The sequence below is a fragment of the Ranitomeya imitator genome, chromosome 3 (assembly GCF_032444005.1).
Source record: "Ranitomeya imitator isolate aRanImi1 chromosome 3, aRanImi1.pri, whole genome shotgun sequence".
Classification (NCBI taxonomy): domain Eukaryota; kingdom Metazoa; phylum Chordata; class Amphibia; order Anura; family Dendrobatidae; genus Ranitomeya; species Ranitomeya imitator.
Window position 1 is genome coordinate 80,970,867 of NC_091284.1, and position 23,609 is coordinate 80,994,475.

At 43.2% G+C, this 23,609-nt stretch overlaps 1 protein-coding gene across 1 annotated transcript in view; it reads right to left on the reverse strand.

Moving 5' to 3' along the window:
- Positions 1-23,609, reverse strand: part of GABRR3 (gamma-aminobutyric acid type A receptor subunit rho3) — a 155,978-nt gene that overhangs the window by 61,630 nt on the left and 70,739 nt on the right. The window contains exons 2-4 of the mRNA XM_069760045.1: positions 16,254-16,354; positions 14,642-14,709; positions 7,856-8,079 (exon numbers count right to left, since the gene is read on the reverse strand). Of these exons, the coding sequence (XP_069616146.1) occupies positions 7,856-8,079; positions 14,642-14,709; positions 16,254-16,354 (393 nt within the window). The remainder of the gene's footprint in view (positions 1-7,855; positions 8,080-14,641; positions 14,710-16,253; positions 16,355-23,609) is intronic.

Consider the following 23,609-nt stretch of genomic DNA (forward strand, 5'->3'; position numbering starts at 1 on the left):
TTAGGGGGTCTACTTTCCAAAATGGTGTCACTTGTGGGGGGTTTCCATGTTTAGGCACATCAGTGGCTCTCCAAATGCAACATGGCGTCCCATCTCAATTCCTGTCAATTTTGCATTGAAAAGTCAAACGGATCTCCTTCCCTTCCGAGCTCTGCCATGCGCCCAAACAGTGGTTTACCCTAACATATAGGGTATCAGCATACCCAGGACAAATTTTACAACAACTTTTGGGGTCCAATTTCTCCTGTTACCCTTGGTAAAATAAAACAAATTGGAATGAAGTAAATTTTTTGTTCATTTTTTTTTTAAACATTCCAAAAATTCCTGTGAAACACCTGAAGGGTTAATAAACTTCTTGAATGTGCTTTTGAGCACCTTGAGGGGTGCAGTTTGTAGAATGGTGTCACACTTGGGTATTTTCTATCATATAGACCCCTCAAAGTGACTTCAAATGTGACGTGGTCCCTAAAAAAGATGGTGTTGTAAAAATGAAAAATGCTGGTCAACTTTTAACCCATATAACTTCCTAACAAAAAAATTTAGTTCCAAAATTGTGCTGATGTAAAGTAGACATGTGGAAATGTTACTTATTAAGTATTTTGTGTGACATATCTCTGTGATTTAAGGGCATAAGAATTCAAAGTTGGAAAATTGCAAAATTTTCAAAATTTTCTCCAAATTTCCATTTTTTTCACAAATAAACGTAGGTAATATCAAAGAAATTTTACCACTGTTATGAAGTACAATATGTATTGAGAAAACATTGTCAGAATCATCAGGATCCATTGAAGCGTTCCAGAGTTATAACCTCATAAAGGGACAGTGGTCAGAATTGTAAAAATTGGGCTGGTCATTAACGTGCAAACCACCCTTGGGGGTAAAGGGGTTAAGGGCAAAAAAATTAAAGAATGAAACTTGCAAAATTTTAAAATGTTTGATATTTTCATAAATAAACTAAAATGTACCACTAGTTTGAAGTACGACATGTCACAGAACACCATTCATCACTGGAATACGTTAAAGCGTTCCATGGTTATCTACTATCTACTATATAAAGCTGAATGTGTGTGTGTGTATATATATGTATGTATGTATGTCCGGGATTGGCATCTGCACCGTCGCAGCTACAGCCACAAAATTTTTCACATGTCTGGACCCCGAGAGCGTCATAGGCTATATTGTGAGGCGAAATTTTAACCCCGCGTGTTCCAATTCACCAAACAATTTTGCCCCTATCTACATAATGGGGAAAAAAGTGAAAGGAAAAGTGTTGGAGGTGTCGCAGCTACAGCCACAAAATTTTGCACAATCACACGTCTGGACCCTGAGAGCATCATAGGCTATGTTGTGAGGTGAAATTTTAACCCCGCGCTTTCCAATTCACCAAACAATTTTTCCCCTATCTACATAATGGGGAAAAGTGAAAGGAAAAGTGTTGGAGGCAAATTGACAGCTGCCAGATGTGAACAAGGGGGACTTAAAGAATGAGAGCGATGGCACCAAAGAGTATATACCGTACAGTTGCTAAGGTGGGGCCCCGACATGGGATACTCACCACACACGGGGATATGAACACACACACAAAATGCGCCACACACTACCACGTGCTTGAACACATATACCACCCTCAGCACACATTTCACCACACATACACCAACCTCGCCACATAAAAGTCGAAACACAAAAGTCGCCGCTCAAAACTCGCCACGCGCAAAACTCGCCACATGCAAAAACTAGGCTCACGCAAAACTCGCCACAAGTGCAAAACTCACCTCATGGAAAACTCGCCACACGCAAAACTTGCACACGCGGAAAAATTGCCACATGCACAAAATTTGCAACACATGCAAAAGTTGCCTCACACAAAACTTGCACATACTCAAAAGGCACCACACATAAAACTCGCCACGCGCAAAACTCGCCATGCGCAAAACTGGCTGCACACAACTTGCTACACTAACCTGTCACATGCAACTCGACACACAAAAAGTTGCTACACGCATGTTGCCACACAAAACTCATCTCACAAAAGTCACTACATGCATGTCGCCACACGCAACTCAACACACACAACTTGACAAACGAAACTCGCCCTAAAACACACCCAAGTCTGGTATTATCCTTCAAAAATAAAAATCTGATTAATAAGCAGACAAACTGCAAGAGCAACAAATGTACCATATAGGAAATACGGCAGCTGTCAGTCACATGACCTGTCTATTATGTGTATGTGTGAGCTAATATATACTGCCAGGGGGAGGGCTTCCTGTTGGCTGGGGATTTATCAGGCTGCCAATTTATCTTACAAATACTGAGGTAAAAATACTGAGCAAATAACGTGTGAACGAGGTCTAATACAGGAGATCACACAGGTATATACTATATACAGGGGAGATGACACACAGATATATACTATATACAGGAGAGATGACACACAGGTATATACTATATAGAGGAGGAGATGACATACAGGTACATACTATATACAGGAGGAGATGACATACAGGTATATACTATATACAGGAGGAGATGACACACAGGTATATACTATATACAGGAGAGATGACACACAGGTATATACTATATAGAGGAGGAGATGACATACAGGTACATACTATATACAGGAGGAGATGACATACAGGTATATACTATATACAGGAGGAGATGACATGCAGGTATATACTATATACAGGGGAGATGACACACAGATATATACTATATACAGGAGAGATGACACACAGGTATATACTATATAGAGGAGGAGATGACATACAGGTACATACTATATACAGGAGGAGATGACATACAGGTATATACTATATACAGGGGAGATGACACACAGATATATACTATATACAGGAGAGATGACACACAGGTATATACTATATACTGTCCTCCCATCTCTCTTCCTGCTCCCTCTTTGACCGCCTACAATCTGGCTTCCGGTCACACCATTCCACCGAAACTGCCCTAACTAAAGTCACCAATGACCTCTTAACCGCCAAGAGCAAGCGACACTACTCTGTCCTCCTCCTCCTCGACCTGTCGGCTGCCTTTGACACAGTGGACCATTCCCTATTATTACAAACCCTCTCATCCCTTGGCATCGCAGACTTGGCCCTATCCTGGATCTCATCATACCTAACAGACCGGACATTCAGCGTCTCCCACTCACACACCACCTCCTCACCTCGCCCTCTATCTGTCGGAGTCCCACAAGGTTCAGTCCTTGGGCCCTTGCTCTTCTCCATTTACACCTTTGGCCTGGGACAGCTCATAGAATCTCATGGCTTTCAGTATCACCTCTATGCTGACGACACACAGATCTACATCTCTGGACCAGATATCACCTCCCTTCTAACCAGAATCCCTCAATGTCTGTCCACTATTTCATCCTTCTTCTCCGCTAGATTTTTGAAACTTAACATGGACAAAACAGAATTCATCATCTTTCCCCCATCTCACGCGACCCCCCCAACGAACCTATCAATTGCAGTAAATGGCTGCCCACTCTCCCCAGTCCCACAAGCTCGCTGCCTCGGGGTAATCCTTGACGCTGATCTCTCCTTCAAACCACATATCCAAGCCCTTTCCACTTCCTGCCGACTGCAACTCAAAAATATTTCACGAATCCGTTCATTCCTCAACCATGAATCTGCAAAAACCCTAGTCCATGCCCTCATCATCTCTCGCCTTGACTACTGCAACCTCCTGCTCTGTGGCCTCCCCGCTAACACTCTCGCACCCCTCCAATCTATTCTAAACTCTGCTGCCCGACTAATCCACCTGTCCCCCCGCTATTCCCGGCCTCTCCCCTCTGTCAATCCCTTCACTGGCTCCCCATTGCCCAGAGACTCCACTACAAAACCCTAACCATGACGTACAAAGCCATCCACAACCTGTCTCCTCCATACATCTGTGACCTCGTCTCCCGGTACTTACCTACCCGCAACCTCCGATCCTCACAAGATCTCCTACTCTACTCCCCTCTTATCTCCTCTTCCCACAATCGTATACAAGATTTCTCTCGCGTATCACCCCTACTCTGGAACCCTCTACCACAACACATCAGACTCTCGCCTACCATCGAAACCTTCAAAAAGAACCTGAAGACCCACCTCTTCAGACAAGCCTACAACCTGCAGCTACCACCGATCGACCAAACCGCTGCATGACCATCTCTACCCTCACCTACTGTATTCTCACCCATCCCTTGTAGATTGTGAGCCCTCGCGGGCAGGGTCCTCATTCCTCCTGTACCAGTTATGACTTGTATTGTTTAAGATTATTGTACTTGTTTTCATTATGTATACCCCTCCTCACATGTAAAGCGCCATGGAATAAATGGCGCTATAACAATAAATAATAATAATAATAATAATAATAATAGAGGAGGAGATGACATACAGGTACATACTATATACAGGAGGAGATGACATACAGGTATATACTATATACAGGAGGAGATGACATACAGGTATATACTATATACAGGAGCAGATTACCTACAGGTATATACTATATACAGGAGGAGATGACACACAGATATATACTATATACAGGGGAGATGACACACAGGTATATACTATATACAGGAGGAGATGACATACAGGTATATACTATATATAGAAGGAGATGACATACAGGTATATACTATATATAGGAGTAGATGACATACAGGTATATACTATATATAGGAGATGACATACAGGTATATACTATATACAGGGGAGATGACATACAGGTATATACTATATACAGGAGATGACATACAGGTGTATACTATATATAAGGGAGATGACAAACATGTATATACTGAGGTGAAAATGAAAAGGTGTGAGTGCAAAATGAGAGGAGTGAGGGAAAATAGTGGAGTGATCGGAAAATGACAGATGTGAGGTCGAAATGACAAGTGTTAGGGGGGAATGAGAGGAGTGAGGGAGAAAATGAGAGGTGTGAGGGAGAAAATTAGAGATCTGAGGGGGAAAATTAAAGATGTGATTGGGAAAATGAGAGGCGTGATGGGAAAATAAGAGAAGTGACGTGCTATAACTAACCACAGATATTTACTATGCCCAGGCAACGCCGGGCTCTTCAGCTAGTTACCTCATAAAGTGACACTTGTCAAAATTGGAAAATGAGGCTTGGTCATTAACATATGTGGTGGCTTGGTCCTTAAGAGGTTAAATGAGAAGCATTATGTTTTGATAAAGAAAAACACAGCATTACAGCATAAAAACCTCATGCCATCTAGGAAACATGGTACTGGGTAGTATGGAGTAATATAATGGTATGGGACTGTTTGGCTGCATATGAGCCAGGACAGCTGCCGTCAATCATGGAACAATGAATTCTGAATTATACCAGCCACTTCAAGGAAAAAGTCGTGACATCTGCCAATGAACTGAATCTCAAGGGAATGTTGGAAATACAGCAACTCAACAATCTAAAGCATGCAAGTCATTTTGCAAAACAATGGTTTAAGAAGAATATAGTTTTGGAATGTCCAAGGGGCAGCACGGTGGCTCAGTGGTTAACTGGAATCCTGGGTTCAAATCCCATCAACAACAACATCTGCAAGGAGTTTGTATGTTCTATAGGTGTTTCGTGGATTTCCTCTGGGTTTCCTCTCTGGTTTCCACTCACATTCCAAAGACATACTGATAGGGAATTTTGATTGTGAGCCCCATCGGGGACAGTGATGATAATATGTTCAAACTGTAAAGTGCTGTGGAATATGCTAGCGGTATATAAAATTAAAGATTATTATTATTATTATTATTATTAATGGCCAAGTGTAACGCTGCTGCCGGCTCCTCTGCATGGTGTCCACTTCCCCCTCCATGCAGAGGCGCTGGCTTACTCACCGACCCAGCCCCGTGGCGTTGTCTCAAGGCAAGCATCTTCTGCTGCTTCCTGCTTTCCGTTTGTGCGCGCCACAGTCCGGTGGCGCACCTAGTACGTGCCTGCCCACGCTTCCCTGATCTTAAAGGGACAGTGCGCATTATGCTAAATGCTCTCAGCTTGTTGCTGAGAGGCATTTAGCATAAGTAGTACACCTGCAAGATGACTCCCAGCCAGTTCTCTGGTACCGGAGCGCTCAGTCCTGTTCCTGAAGTCCCCTGGTCCCAGCTCGCCAGTGCATGAATGCTATTCCATGGTCCACGCCTGATCGAGTTTCCAGACAGGCGTGTTTGAACTAAGCCCTAACCAGTGTCAGCGTACAGGACCCCTGAGGTCAACAGCTGCAATACCGGGTTCTGCCCAGGAGTGGCATCTGGTCTGGTGCACAAGCCTGACCTCGCCGCTAGAGGCTCTAGTGAACACCAAGGTAGCTGCTTAGTTATGCCCCTTCCTAGACAGGCCCGGTCCTGCGGAACAGTAGATCCACAAATCCACATGCGCCACGGCTGGGTGTAAAACCAAGTTAAAGTCCGGACCTTAATCCTATTGAACAGTTCATGGGAGAAACCACAAACATTATAGTTGAAGCTGTTTTGTAGGGAGAAATAGGCTAAAATTTCTTCAAGCCCATGTTAAGGACTATTTAACAATTACCAGAAACGTTTAGATGCAGTTATTGCTGCACAATGCAATCACAACAGAAACTAAAAGCAAAGGTTCACATAATTTTGTCACTCACAGACATGCAATTTTGGATTATTTTACTAATTTAATAAAATGACAACATCTAATATTTTTGACTCATTTGCATGATTTAGTTCTTTGTTTAGTTTTAGAAATCAGATATAGTTTAAGGTCAAAATTATGCAGAGACATGGAAAATAGAGAAGGATTTACAAACTTTCAAGCACCTCAGTACAGTATATACACCCCTGAACATTGTAATTGCAACACCAACAAGGAAAAGTCATGTGCCATTTGTAGGATTAAGGGCACACCTCTGCATGTTATTAAACAGGTTATTAATCATTGTTTGAAGAATTAAGAATTATCTGCCATGCTGAATGCTCTTGACCATGGAAAACATCAAGATCCGCTTCTGGCGGCTCCAATTGCATTTGTCTACCCATGACAAGCCAGATGTGCTCAGTGTGAGACATATCGAGAGAAGCTGCAGGCCACGATAATACATTTAGGCCATGCAATGCTACTCACACCAAGCACCAGAAGACATAAAACCTGGAGTTTTTGTATGGAAACATGGCTTCTGGGACACTTAATAGCGTTGCGTTCATTGTCTCCAAGCCAATCTCCGGCGAGCACTGCATCCAAAAGAAAAGCAAAATTCATCGCTGAAGAAGATGGAGCTCCAATGTGGACTCCACTGCTGCCTTGGTTTGCACCATGATACCTTTGCCATGAGTTCAATGGAACACCTATAGCTGGACGTCATTACCATAGACCAGTGTCAAGCAAACACACTTCTGATATGTGACTCCAGACTTATCTCCCATTGAGCACATTTGTGACATTATTAGTCAACAATTGCATAGGGAGCTGCCAGCAGCGGATCTTGATGATTTGCTCAAGTGCATTCAGTGTTGCAGAACATTCGTCAGACAACCATTAATAACCTCACTGACAGCTGACAAGGTATGTAAGTGCAGAGATTTCTATTTGTGGTGCTCATACTCAATACCGAAATACCAGATTTTTTTCTCATAATTCGCATATCAGTAACATGTCTATCAATCCTGTGATTTCCATAATTCTGTGACTTTTCCTTCTTGGTGTTTCAATTTCAATGATGAGGAGAGAATGGCTTTATTAAGGGATTTCAAGTTCTGGTCATACGACAATAAGATAAGTCTGTAGTCATCTACGGTATATAAATTCTCCATGCAGATATTTGAAAAATGTAAAAAGCTGCCAGCTACTGCAGTCTACTCACCTTAGGCTGAATAAGACGTTTCCATCTGGAAACACGCGGAGCATGATGTTTTCCATTGTGGTATCATGTATGAATGACCGTTTGGAATGAACAAAGAAAACATCAGGCACCCAAATTTTCTTAATTAGTCTTCCATCAAATGTCATACTCCTGTTGTTGGTGCTCTGAAATGAGAGTCTCTCATCTTTCCAGTAATGTCTGAGGTATAAGGTCATTGTAAAATCCTTGACAGGCCAACAGAAGAAAGTTAAAAAAAGAGATATTATAGCAAAAACACATTTGGGAAACGCACTCTCCAAACATTCACATACACGAGCCAGGTGCCCAACACCAAGTGATGCAACTGTCCCATGAGAGAAAGGTCCTCAGGGCCAATGCATTTGTCTTATTACCCTGATGAAGCTCAGAAGGGTGAAACACGTTGACAAGGCTCTTTCTCTATTTTAATAGCTCCTTGATCCTCTGGCCATCAGTATAAAATAGGATACAATCCCTGATGGACAGATAATGGACGGTAGTCCTTTTGCTTTATGCTAGTTATACAATGTGAGGCTATTGGAGTTGCACACCTATAGAGCTACGAATAGGCATCCACATGTTTGTTACAACTGAATGATCCAACTAGCGCAGCAAGGTGACTGCTCGGCATACATATATAACATGGACAGGCCCATAAGGAGCAGAGTGTAATTTTAATGTGCACCTTAACATATGATTTGGACTACTTACTACAATTTTTTTGTATAATGGGTTTTTCACATGAACAAAGTTAACTTTAATCAACATTTTAACCAATAGATCCTTGAATAATAATAATTTCCACAATTGGATGTATTAAAAAAAATGTCCCTGTGCTGAGATAATCTTATAAATGTGCCCCTGCTGTGTACTGTGTAATGGCTGTGTCTGACCGTGCAGGGACATCCGGGGATCACAGCTGATCCTTTCTTTCAGGTAAAACATTGTTTTGCCTCATAAAAAGAAATATTTGCAATCCCGAGCTGTAATGTCTATATTCTCTTTTGTGTCCTCCCCTGCCCAGGAGCTGTGGTATGATCAGACCATGCACAGTCAGACACAGCCATTACACAGTACACAGCAGGGGCACATTTATAAGATTATCTCAGCACAGGAGCATTTTTTAAACACATCCAATTGTTGAACTTAGTGTAATAATTAAAATCTAATAATTAAAATGTACTTGGTTCGCGGGACAACCCCTTTAATAATTAAAAGTTATATTTTATTTTGGATTAGTGAGAATGGAATTTTTTTTTGTAATTAAAATATTGCCATATATACTCGTGTATAAGCTGAGTTTTTCAGCACAATTTTTTTGTGCTGAAAACGCCCCCCTCGGCTTATACTCAAGTCATTGTCCCAGAAGACGGCGGGGGAGGGGGAGAAGCAGAGCAGCGGGTCACAGGAGGCAGGAGCCAGCTTCTATGGTTAACTCCTGTGCCAACTGCTAAAGAGAAATTAATATTCACTGCACTGGCAATGAATATTCATTTCTCTTATAGCACGCACAGTGTCAGCCACAGTCTCCAGCTTCCAGCAGCTGCTGGGCTATCACGGGTGTGTGCTACTGAAGAGTTATGACTATTCACCTCTTTCCACTCCCATAGGCGTGGAGTGAATATTCATTACCTTAATGATCGGGGACACGTGATCGCTCAGCCGCAGGAGCTGCTGCCACCGAAACAAGATGCAGTGAGGGTGCACAGGGAAGGTAAGTTGGATGTTTTGTTTACGCTTTTCTCATGCTGGCCATGCATGCAAGGATAGGGATGAGGAGCCATGCATATGTGACGCCACAGGGTCCTGGTCGTCACAGTGGCATTGCTTTCCTCACGGGGAGAGTGATGTCACACTTGGAAGCGATGAAGGATTTCTTTTATCAGGTAATCACAATGCACACAACATCACAACATGTTCACACTCCAGGCCAGAAGGGGGAACTCTGATCCATATATATATATAATATCTGGTTTGGAGGGAAAGTGAGTCACAGTTAGTGCCGGGCAGCAGACTGGAGCAGCCTGAGGCAGAAGGACGTGTGAGGGGCCTTGCAGCCAGAGTTGCTGCAGCTCCTGGATAGTGATATACGGAAAGGAAAGAACAACGTTTAGTGAGCGTGAAGGAGAGCGAGGCACAGGAGAGTGACCTTTGGGGAGGACAGCTGCGGCTGGGCTACCTCCCTGGCAGAGCGCAGATACTGGTAGCCGGAAGACCAAGGTTGTGAGGGACTCTAAGACTTACAGCAGAAAGCAGCAGGACAGCTGAACTACACGTAACCTGACCGCACTAATACCCAGGAGACACAGTGGAGCATAGAGCCTGGGTTGTGATAGAGACCCTGTAAAAAGGCTCGAGCCACCTGTCATACGGGTTTGTGTCCCACATTTATGGAGGACAGAGAGGAACTGTGAGGACCTTGCTAGAAGCCATAGGCAGTAAGGGACTACAATACCACCGCGCTTTGAGGAAGGCTCCACCTGGTAAAGGGGACTCTGAATTCGCTTCTGAGCCAGCCGGACCCTGCCTGTACTTGTGATCTGGTGCCCTGGACTGCGGTTGCCTGAAGCCTACAGTAAACCAGGTAAAGAGACTGCAAACCCGTGTCCTCCGTTCTTTTCTGCACCACTCACCATCTCCATCTACACACGGGAGCCCTGGGGACCTACTTCACCTGTGGGAAGTTATACCATCTAGCTTCCATACCATCACCCCAGAAAACCCCTTTAAGCAGCATCGGTCCCCTCTGACCGAATACCACAGGTGGCGTCACATACACAAACTTTATTCATAATCCCTTTAAAGACGCCACCACCGTGACATCCCCCTATGAGTACTGGGCCCAGTACTGAGTACCGCACAGCCCTGGCGGGCGACTTACATTTAAGGATAGGGATGAGGAGCCATGCATACAAGGATGGGATGAGGAACCATGCAGACAAGGATGGGGATCAGAAGCCATGTAGGCAAGGATGGGGAATGAGGAGCCATGCATACCAGGATATGGATGAGGGGACAATGCATACTCGGCTTATACTCGAATCAATATGTTTTCGTGGCAAAATTAGGTGCTTGGCTTATACTCGGGTCGGCTTGTACACGAGTATATACGGTAGTTAATCCCTACCAATACCATTGAGCAATTATGGTGTGATCAAGTAAAAACAAACATTTTTGATGGCAAAGATTTTTAGCAGTTAGATGACCAAATATGTAACTGGGGGAAATTTATCATTACAGTTTTCTGGAGTCAAACGTTGTAAAATTTACGCTAAAGATATACAACTTTATGCCAGGCATTTTCTAAAAATTGGGTAGGTATTAGCAGAAATGAAGATGGCCTACTGCACAACACATTTATTATATTCTACACTAGAACACTGGCACATGTTGTAGCAGAAATATAAATTATCTCAAAACTGTGTACATTTTAATTTCTGGTGCACAGACAGCCGATATATGTGCCAAATTTATTGTGAGGTGTGCACCTCTAAATAAATGTGCCACCTTATTTTAATGGCCTTACGGATGAAGACTCTTATGTGAAATGCTTATCTTGATAAATTCCCTCGAATTTTCAAAAAGTAAACAAGCAAGTAAAACATAAAGCAAAATAAAAGACAATCTTATCAGGAAAAGTTATAATAGATGCACGAGTTACCAAACAGCTTGATACTGCTGTATCATGTGAGTGTATGGATTATTTATAACATCAGTCCAAACCTGATGGGCATCATGCATCGTAGGATGGCTGCACAATTGTATGTTATGATCTGAAACTTCAGCGTTTCAGAAAACATAAACCTCTGGCCAGGAACCATAGCTAGAGACCAAACTAGTCCGGTGCCGCCTGCTAACCAGCGCCGCTGCAGGTGATTGACAGGCCTCTTATCAACATGTGAGGGAAAGACCTGTCAATCATCTGCAGCAGCGCTGGAAAGAATCGGACCATAGCTGGAGACTAGACTAGGACAACCAGATCTTTAACCCCTTTCTGCCATCGGATGGAATAGTACGTCCGATGGCAGAACCCCCGCTTGATGTGGGCTCCGGGGGTGAGCCCGTATCAAAACCGGGACATGTCAGCTGTTTTTTCGGTCACCACAACATTGCAATAAAATGCAATAACCGGCGATCAAAAGAATGCATCTGCACCAAAATGGTATCATTAAAAACGTCAGCTCAGCATGCAAAAATAAGCCCTCACCCGACCCCAGATCATGAAAAATGGAGACGCTACAGGTATCGGAAAATTGAGCAATTTTTTTTTTTTTAGCAAAGTTTGGAATTGTTTTCACCACTTAAATAAAAAATAAACCTAGACATGTTTGGTGTCCATGAACTCATAATGACCTGTAGAATCATAAGGGCAGGTCAGCTTTATCATTTAGTGAACCTAAAAAACAAGTGTGGGATTGCACTTTTTTGCAATTTCTCCGCACTTAGAATTTTTTCCCCATGTTTAGTACATGACATGGTAAAACCAATGGTGTTGTTCAAAAGTACAACTCGCCCCGCAAAAAACAAGCCCTCATCTATATATATAATCGTCTAAGGGGCACTTCCATCTGTTTGTCTGTCTGTTTGTCTGTCTGTCACGGAAATCCCAAGTCGCTGATTGGTCGCAGCCAGCCGGCCACGACCAATCAGCGACGGGCACAGTCCGGCCATGAAATGGCTGCTCCCTACTCCCCTGCAGTCAGTGCCCCCTCCATACTCCCCTCCCAGTCAGCGCCCGCCACCCACATAGCATTTTAGCAGTCCGTTAAACCGACTGCGTTACACCGCTGCATAACACAAACTTTTTACTATTGATGCTGCCTATGCAGCATCAATAGTAAAAAGATATAATCTTAAAAATAATAATATTAAAAAAAAAATGGTGCTATTCTCACCTTCCGCCGTCCACCGATGCGCGCGAGCGGCGAGGCTGCCGCCAGCTTCTGTTCCCAGAGATGCATTGTGAAATTACCCAGATGACTGAGCAGTCTCGTGAGACCACTAAGTCATCTAGGTAATTTCTAAATGCATCTCTGAAAATGGAAGCTGGCGGCAGCCTCGCACGCATCGGGACAACTTTGGTGGACGCCGGAGGGTGAGTATATAACTATTTTTTATTTTAATTTGTTTTTTTAACAGAGATATGGTGCCCACATTGCTATATACTACGTGGGCTGTTATATACTGCGTGACTGATATATACATATGTGGGCAGTGTTATATACTGCATGGGCTGTGTTATTTACTGCGTGGGCTGTGCTATATACAACATGGCTGCTATATACTATGTGGCTGCTATATACCACGTGGCTGCTATATACCACGTGGCTGTGCTATATACTACATGGCTGTGCTATATACTACGTGGCTGTGCTATATACTATGTGGTTGTGCTATATACTATGTGGCTGCTATATACTATGTGGCTGTGCTATATACTACATGGCTGTGCTATATACTACGTGGCTGCTATATACTATGTGGCTGTGCTATATACTACGTGGTTGTGCTATATACTACGTGGCTGTGTTATATACTACGTGGCTCTGCTATATACTACGTGGCTGTCTGTGTTATATAGTACGTGGGCTGTGTTATATACTATGTGGCTGTGCTATATTCTACGTGGCTATGCAATATACTACGTGGCTGTGCTATATACTAGGTGGCTATGCTATATACTACATGGCTGCTATATACTATGTGGCTGTGCTATATACTACGTGGCTGTGCTATATACTACAGGCTGTGCTATATACTACGTGGCTGCTATATACTACGTGGCTGTGCTATATATTACATGGCTGTGCTATATACTACGTGGCTGCTATATACTACATGGCTGTGCTATATACTACGTGGTTGTGCTATATACTACGTGGCTGCTATATACTACGTAGCTGTGCTATATACTACATACTACGTGGCTGTGCTATATACTATGTGGCTGTGTTATATACTACGTGGCTGTACTATATCCTGCACCCGAACCCCCGACATCCAGCACGAATTGACGCGGGATTTAAACCACGCTTCGCTGATTGGTCGCACCTGGCCGGCGGTGGCGAATCAGCGATATTGGCGCGGTATATAAACACCGCTTCGGTCATTGGTCGTGCCCGGCTGGCCGCGACCAATCAGCGATATTGGTGCGGGATTTAAACACTGCTTCAGTGATTGGTAGCTCACGGCCAGCCGCAACCAATCAGCGATATTGGCCCAGTATTTAAACACCGCTTCGGTCATTGGTCGTGCCCGGCCGGCCACGACCAGTCAGCGACAGGCGCCGGTCGCAAATTGGCGCCAGATTTGAACCACGCTTGGCTGATCGGCCAGCCAGGCGCGACCAATCAGCGATATTGGCGCTGGATTTAACCCCCACTCACAGCGCAACGTACATACATACTGTACATACATATTCTAGAATATCCGATGCGTTAGAATCGGGCCACCATCTACCATGACCATATTGATGAAAAAATAAAAAAGTTATGGCTTTGGGAAGCAGGGGAGCGAAAAATGAAAACGCAAAACCGAAAAAAGCTGCGGTCATTAAGGGGTTAATTAAAGTGTATCTTTTGTGAAGCACTGGAGCATTTCAGAGAGTGATATACCTGGCTGAGATCATGCAGTCAGCCTGCCATTCATGGTGCTCGCGGATTGTCAAGTTCCATTTAAAAGGAATTCACTGAAAAGCTAAATATTTAGTTTTTACATTCTTTACTAGTAATCAAGAAAAGCTGCAGATTCCAATCATTTGTTACTTACCATATCCACCTCTGAGATGCTATCTATACTTTCTATCTGCACATCAATACCAACAGGAATTGCTGAACCTGTGAAAATATGAAAACTTGCATATTATTTCTGGATGAATTCTAGTGAAATGCTATTTAGGAATATTTTCATGTTGTAGATGAGTAATGCTTATTGCTATGGAACTGATGCAAAAACCCTGGAGTTTAACCACAGCAAATGCAAAGCAATTCATCTACAATGTGTGAATGCATCTGTAGAAAAAACAAACACAAGTTCTTAGTAATCAGCACAGTGGCATAAAATGTATCCTGATGCTTTATTAATTATTATTATTATTAGTAGTAGTAGTAATAATAATATAATACATACCTTAACTGTAATCTGTAAACTGTAATTATTATTCATGCATTGGCGATATGCCAAATGTTTAGGCTTGTATAAAATAGAATACAATGGAAGAAAAAAAATGTGCACACGATGCGGATTTCCTGCGGATCCGCAGCGTTTTTTTTCCACGCAGAAACGTTGCAGATCCGCAAGTGATTTACAGTACAATGTAAATCAATGGAAAAAAATGCTGTGCTAATGGTGCGGAAAATTCCTCATGGAAAACGCTGCGGATTAAAAGGAGCATGTCATTTATTTGTGCAGCGTTTTTGTACCCATTCTATTATAGAAATCCGCAGGGGTAAAAACGCATGAAATCCGCACAAAATCCGCATAAAAAAAGCGAATCAAATCCGCACCTGTGTTTTCTGCCAAGAGATGCAGAATCCGCACAAAAAAGTCCAGAGGCTAATCCGCAACGTGTGCACATAGCCTTAAACATCATGAATTTCTTTTGTCTTTTACCAACTTTATTTGAGTGACTTTTTTTATTCCGAACATGTGTTTTTCATTTAGACAAGCCTGGATGAAGTACAACACCCATACAACAGCACCACTGACCCACCAAAATGGAACAAACAATGCTCTGTTTGTGATGTGTTTTATAGTTCCCTATTGTTATTTAGCCAACATCTGGTGGCATTTTTTTTTCTTCTAAATAAAAAAATAAAGCAGAGAGAAAAAGGCAGGAAAAGCAGTGAAATGTTATGTTTCCTAATAACACTATGGAACCAATGTATTAGTTTGCACCAGAAATCTGGAATAAAATTGTCTTAAATGTTGCAACTTTCTATGCAACTCATAGTTCCGTAAAAAAAAAAGCGAATTTTTGCAGTTTTATGAATGCGCAACTTTGTGAAAAGTATGCTGAGCTTAAGGGGAGGTGAGATGCTCACACTCTGTCATGACATAGGGGGCTAGTAAATGTCAGGGTCACACAGAATGTCTGGCCAAGAATGCCGTCTGGAGAAGTGAAGACAGCCCGGATCCTGTTGCAATGGTGGGTTGAATTGGACACAGAACTAGGGAAGTGCGAATCGATTTGCTCAATTCTTGCATTAGGGACCACATGCTACTACATTATAGAGCTGTGTGTGCTGGAATAAAAAACAATACAGAAATTATGTTGAGGCTGGAGTCCATGTCTCTTATATAACTCTGTTCGCAGTGTTATGGAGTCAAGACTACTGACAGACTCCAGGATTCATTCCACATACTCGAGAACTCGTCCTACCTCCAAATCCAGGTCTCATGGCAAAATCATGGTCATCTATACGTAGAAGCTGTTCAGATTTGACCTGCCGGACTTTAGTGCTGTCAATTCTCTTCATTTTACTGCAAAATTACATTTCAGAGTGATTAGTGATTGATATTAGTTCCTCTATGTATGTAAAGCATTGTCCAGGTAAGAACACATTTTCAAATACGTTAGAAAGGAATTCTGAATGAATAGGAAGATGACCTCTGTGCAAGACCATCATCATTTGGCCGGTGCGGAGAGTGGTTACGAAAACAAACTCCTGTCCTTTCCTGCATTTCTCATAAAACCCATTGATGTGAATGGACACAATTTAATTCTTCAATTTCTCTGTGGTGATGCTGCAGGAAATATAATACTGCAAGTTTTCACCATGGCAAACCACTGATCACAGATACTTCTATCAGGAGGTCACTTTGTGATCATTTTATGATAAAGGCACCAATGTGAACAATCTATTTTCTTAGGCCAGTCTCACACGTCCAGATAATTCCGGTACCGGAAAAATCGGTACCGGAATTATCCGTGTCCGTGTGCTTACGTTGAACATCAGTGTGGCACACGTGCGGCAGCCGTGTGCCGCCCGTGTGCTGACTGAGGACCACACGTACCGTGCAGGAGACAGCGCTAGAGTTAAGCGCTGTCCCCTGCGTGCGGTGCTGAAGCCGGTATTCATCCCTTCTTTCCAGCAGCGTTCGCTGGAAAGAAGGAATGAATAATTTTTTTTAATTTTTTCTTTGTTTTTAAAATAAAGTTGCCGGTAATCTGCCCCCTCCCACCCCCTGTGCGCCCCCCTACTGGCATTAAAATACTTACCCAGCTCCCTCGGCGCTTACGTCCTCTCAGCGTTGCTGCTTGTCCTGTATGAGCGGTCACGTGGTGCTGCTTATTACAGTAATGAATATGCGGCTCCACCCCTATGGGGTCCGACTATGCTCCACATGCCAATGATGTGGCCACCAAAGAAACAGGAAGAACATGACGTGGTTCTGATCCGATGAAACAGCATCAAATGGAGGGCATCAGGCAGGGTAGTCACTTTTCATTCCCAGTTTGGGGGGTAGCTTTAAGGAGGTATTCATCTGTAGAAGCAATGAATATCTCAGCAATAAAGCATTCAATGTCACGTGCACAATTCTTTTTGCACACGGTAGAAACCATAGGGACTTTCTGACCCTCCATGCAGGCTTCGTTATGATGTAATTAGACAGTTATAAATATTTTGCACAATGAAAGCAACATTTGTTATAAATGTATAATGTTGTAAGGTAGAGTACCTTGCTTTGCAATTGAGGCTTTTTGTCACCAGTGAAATATCTATTGGACATATATTTGTTAGAGAAAACAGTCTCTCATTTATTGAGTAAATGGTCTCGAGGAGTAATCTCTCTCATGTACTTTTGGTTAATGCTTCAAAATCTTCTTTGGAAGAGAACACAGACAAATAGCTTTGTAAAGGAGGGGGCATCTGATCTCTGAGACCAGGGGAAATTGTAGGTTAATAACATATTCACTGTGGATTCTTTTGTGAAAGTCTCCCAGTCTTCTCAGGACCATCTGTCTCGTATGTCTTCTGTGTGCGCCTGTCGACTGCTTGTTTTATAGCAGGAGAAAATGTAAGATTTTTAAAACTGAAAATTGTAAAGGGTTTATCCCAGAGACAACATTTATCATCCTTTCATAAATTAGATACTAAATTATCTGGCTACATAGACCTCCGCCAATCTGGAGAATCAGGAGGCGCATAGTCCACTGTGAGAATAAAGAATTAAAGAGCAAATTAATCTTAAGGTACCTTCACACTAAACGACGCTGCAGCGATCCAGACAACGATCCGGATCGCTGCAGCGTCGCTGTTTGGTCGCTGGAGAGCTGTCACACAGACCGCTCTCCAGCGACCAACGATGACGGTAACCAGGGTAAACATAGGGTTACTAAGCGCAGGGCCGCGCTTAGTAACCCGATGTTTACCCTGGTTACCATCCTAAAAGTAAAAAAAACAAACGCTTCATACTTACCTACCGCTGTCTGTCCTCGGCGCTCTGCTTCTCTGCTCTCCTCCTGTACTGGCTGTGAGCACAGCGGCCGGAAAGCAGAGCGGTGACGTCACCGCTCTGCTTTCCGGCCGCTGTGCTCACAGTGAGTGCAGGAAAGCACAGCGCCGAGGGACAGAGCGGAAGGTAAGTATGAAGCGTTTGTTTTTTTTACTTTTAGGATGGTAACCAGGTTAAACATCGGGTTACTAAGTGCGGCCCTGCGCTTAGTAACCCGATGTTTACCCTGGTTACCAGCGAAGACATCGCTGAATCGGTGTCACACACGCCGATTCAGCGATGTCAGCAGGAGAGCCAGCGACCAAAGAAAGTGCTGGCCTTCTAGCCCCGACCAATGACATCACAGCAGGATTCTGATCGCTGCTGCGTGTCACACTGAACGATATCGCTAGCCAGGACGCTGCAACGTCACGGATTAGTGTCTGTCACGTCCCCCGGCATCAGCTTCCCGCACTGACTGTGTCAGCACCGACTGGCCGTAAAGCAGAGCACAGCGGTGACGTCACCGCTCTGCTTTACGGCCGGCGCTTACACAGTGCGGGAAGCTGACGCCGGGGGACGTGACAGACATCGGAATGTGAGTATGTGTTTTTTTTTTACATTTACAATGGTAACCAGGGTAAACATCGGGTTACTAAGCGCGGCCCTGCGCTTAGTAACCCGATGTTTACCCTGGTTACCCGGGGACTTCGGCATCCTTGGTCTCTGGAGAGCTGTCTGTGTGACAGCTCTCCAGTGACCACACAACGACTTACCAACGATCACGGCGTGTCAGACCTGGCATGTCACTCTCCACAAGGATAAAACTTACCCCCTATTCACATTTTTAAAAAAATTCCCTTTTAGTTTTCCTCAAGCATTGTCCTTTTCAGACTACACTCCTTCCTGCAGGCCACACAAATAAAATAAAACATTTTCCAACTGGCAATGTAGTAGATAGAGACAACACTCAGTTTTATCACTTTGAGTACTGATAATGTAGTATGTGTTAGGCCGGGTTCACACTGCGTTAGCAGCAGCCCGTTCAGCACATACGCTAACGGGCTGCTGTAACGCAAGTGCCGACGTTTACATCGCGCTAGCGCAGATAGAGCATCTGCTAGCTCTATCTGCGCTAGCAGTGACGGACCTGGAAACGCTGCAGCCCGCGTCTCAGGGTCCGTCACTCAATGGCGGCACATCCCTAGCGCAGGCCCAAGGGATCCCAAAGGGCCAATTCTACCGCATCAAACGAAATTGCAGCACCCAAGAGGATTTTCGGATGCATTCGCAGGACCTGACTCACCGTTTTAAAGATAGAGGCTACCCAAAACAGGTAATTACGAACGCTTTCAATGCAGCAAGGGATACGGACAGAAGGGAACTACTACAGCCCCGTGTGAAGGGACCCCCTAAACCTCTGGGAGTTATTACAACGTATAACAACCAGTGGCAGGAGATTCGGGGGATACTCTCAAAGTATTGGGGAATCCTGCGTAGTGGGCCCAAACTCAAACCACATATCTCTGTACAACCAAATCTGGTGGCCAGAAGGCCCAAGAATCTTAGGGATTGTCTAAGCCACAGCCATTTCAAACGCCAGACTACTCGGCTAAATAGAGGGACCAGACTGGTTGGGACATTCCCTTGTGGCAACTGCAACATCTGCCCTTTCATTATTGATGATGTGACATTGACCCCAGTCTCTTCTATGTTTCAGATGGCAGCTGGTGCTTATTTCAATTGTAAATCCTGGAACTTGATCTACGCCTTGATTTGCCCGTGTCCGAAAATTTATGTCGGTCAGACGACACAGGAGTTGAGAAGGAGGACACAACAACATTTCTCAAACATCACTACAGCAAAAAAAGATTTGGAGAGAGGCAGAACTTTGTCCTCTGTGGCCTCACACTTTCTATCTGTACATAACTCCCAATATAAAGGAACACGGATCATGGGCCTGGAGAGGGTCCAATCGGATATTAGAGGTGGAGACATCACTTTGGAACTACTGAGACGCGAATCAAAATGGATCTTCAATTTGAACTGTCTAGCTCCATCTGGTCTTAATGAAGACCTTTTGTTTACAGGATTTTATAAGCAATCCTGAGGGACTATTATATTCGGACCATTGGACACAGTTGAACAACTGTCTATCATTGGTTATGTGGTTATTTTATTTGTACTCTTTCCAGGGTGTTTTCATGTGACTTCTGTCTTCATGTGACTATTCATTTCGTCACGGTACTATCTCTAGGGATGTTGACACCTGTCTGACCCTTTAGCCTTTCCGTAAGCACCCATACATCATAGTGGGTTGCGCCTTGTTCGTTAATAATCGACCTTATGGGTATGTTGTGAGTCTCTATGTGAACAGTACTAGCTAATATTCAGCTTGATGTCAACAAATGTATATACCCTCATTGGTTATGTCTATGTGAACAGTCTGCCATTCTAAATTTTTTTTTTTTTTGTTTTGTTTTTTTTGGGGGCTTCTTGTCACCTTTTGAGTTGATGAGAATAGGGTTGAGCGAAATGGGTCGAACATTTTCAAAAGTCGCCGACTTTTGACAAAGTCGGGTTTCATGAAACCCGATCCGACCCCTGTGCGGAGTCGGCCATGCGGTACGCGACTTTCGCGCCAAAGTCGCGTTTCAATGACGCGAAAAGCGCCATTTCTCAGCCAATGAAGGTAAACGCAGAGTGTGGGCAGCGTGATGACATAGGTCCTGGTCCCCACCATCTTAGAGAAGGGCATTGCAGTGATTGGCTTGCTGTCCGCGGCGTCACAGGGGCTATAAAGGGGCGTTCCCGCCGACCGCCATGTTACTGCTGCTGATCTGAGCTTAGGGAGAGGTTGCTGCCGCTTCGTCAGAAGCAGGGATAGCGTTAGGCAGGGTCCATTAACCACCAAACCGCTTGTGCTGTAGCGATTTGCACTGTCCAACACCACCTTCGGTGTGCAGGGACAGTGGAAGCTACATTTTTTTTTTTCCCCTCAGCGCTGTAGCTCATTGGGCTGCCCTAGAAGGCTCCCTGATAGCTGCATTGCTGTGTGTACGCCGCTGTGCAAACCAACTGCTTTTTTCAAAGCACAAATCCTCTTGTTCCTTCCTTTCTGCACAGCTATCTTGTTTGTTTGTCCACACTTTTTATTTAATTTGTGCATCAGTCCACTCCTTATTGCTGCCTGCCATACCTGGCTGAGATTACTGCAGGGAGATAGCAATTGAAGGACAGTTCCTTTTTTTTTTTTTTTTTTGTGGGAGATTAAGATTGGCATTTCTGCTAGAGTGCCATCCCTGTCTGTGTCATCTCTCACTCAGTGGGCCATAGAAAGCCTATTTATTTATTTGCTTCATTTGGGTTCCAAAATCTACCTGAAAAAATCAATAAATCAATCAGCGGGAGAAAAATATTGGCCTTTGGGCTTGTGTGCCAGTCCTAAGCGTGCCAGCTCTCTCTCTCAGATAGTGGGCCATAGAAAGCCTATTTATTAGTTTTTTTTATTGGGTTTATAAATTTTCCCTGGAAAAAAAAAAAAAAAGTGGGAGATTAATATTGGCCTCTGGGCTTGTGTGCCAGTCCTGAGCGTGCCATCTCTCTCACAAATAGTGGGCCATAGAAAGCCTATTTATTTTTTTGCTTGATTTGGGTTCCAAAATCTACCTGAATAAATCAATAAATCAATCAGTGGGAGAAAAATATTGGCCTTTGGGCTTGTGTGCCAGTCCTAAGCGTGCCATCTCTCTCTCTCAGATAGTGGGCCATAGAAAGCCTATTTATTATTTTTTTTATTGGGTTTATAAATTTTCCCTGGAAAAAAAAAAAAAAAAAAGTGGGAGATTAATATTGGCCTCTGGGCTTGTGTGCCAGTCCTGAGCGTGCCATCTCTCTCACAAATAGTGGGCCATAGAAAGCCTATTTATTTTTTTGCTTGATTTGGGTTCCAAAATCTACCTGAAAAAATCAATAAATCAATCAGTGGGAGAAAAATATTGGCCTTTGGGCTTGTGTGCCAGTCCTAAGCGTGCCATCTCTCTCTCTCAGATAGTGGGCCATAGAAAGCCTATTTATTATTTTTTTTATTGGGTTTATAAATTTTCCCTGGAAAAAAAAAAAAAAAAGTGGGAGATTAATATTGGCCTCTGGGCTTGTGTGCCAGTCCTGAGCGTGCCATCTCTCTCACAAATAGTGGGCCATAGAAAGCCTATTTATTTTTTTGGTTGATTTGGGTTCTAAATTCTACCTGAAAAAATCACTTAATCAATCAGTGGGAGATAAGTATTGGCCTCTGGGCTTGTGTGCCACTCCTGACTCCTGTGTGCGTCCTCTCTCACTCAGTGGGCCCTAGAAAGCCTATTTTTTTTTTTTTTTCTAAATTCTCCCTGAAAAAATCATTTTATTTTATTTGGTTTCTAAATTATTCCTGAAAAAATCATTTTTTTTTTTTTTTTCTAAAATCTCCCTGAAAAAAAAAACAAAAAACAAATCAGTGGGAGATTAATATTGCCCTTTCTGCTTGTGTGCCAGTCTTGACTCCTGGGTGTGCCATCTCTCTCTCTCCAATTGTGGGCCATAGAAAGCCTATTAATTTTTTTGCTTGATTTGGGTTCCAAAATCTACCTGAAAAAATCACTTAATCAATCAGTGGGAGATAAATATTGGCCTCTGGGCTTGTGTGCCACTCCTGACTCCTGTGTGCGTCCTCTCTCACTCAGTGTGCCCTAGAAAGCGTATTTTTTGTTTTCTTTGTTTTCTAAATTCTCCCTGAAAAAATCATTTTATTTTATTTGGTTTCTAAATTATTCCTGAAAAAAATCATTTTTTTTGTCTTTTTTTTCTAAAGTCTCCCTGAAAAAAAACAAAAAAACAAATCAGTGGGAGATTAATATTGCCCTTTCTGCTTGTGTGCCAGTCTTGACTCCTGGGTGTGCCATCTCTCTCTCTCCAATTGTGGGCCATAGAAAGCCTATTAATTTTTTTGCTTGATTTGGGTTCCAAAATCTACCTGAGAAAATCACTTAATCAATCAGTGGGAGATAAATATTGGCCTCTGGGCTTGTGTGCCACTCCTGACTCCTGTGTGCGTCCTCTCTCACTCAGTGTGCCCTAGAAAGCGTATTTTTTGTTTTCTTTGTTTTCTAAATTCTCCCTGAAAAAATCATTTTATTTTATTTGGTTTCTAAATTATTCCTGAAAAAAATCATTTTTTTTGTCTTTTTTTTCTAAAGTCTCCCTGAAAAAAAACAAAAAAACAAATCAGTGGGAGATTAATATTGCCCTTTCTGCTTGTGTG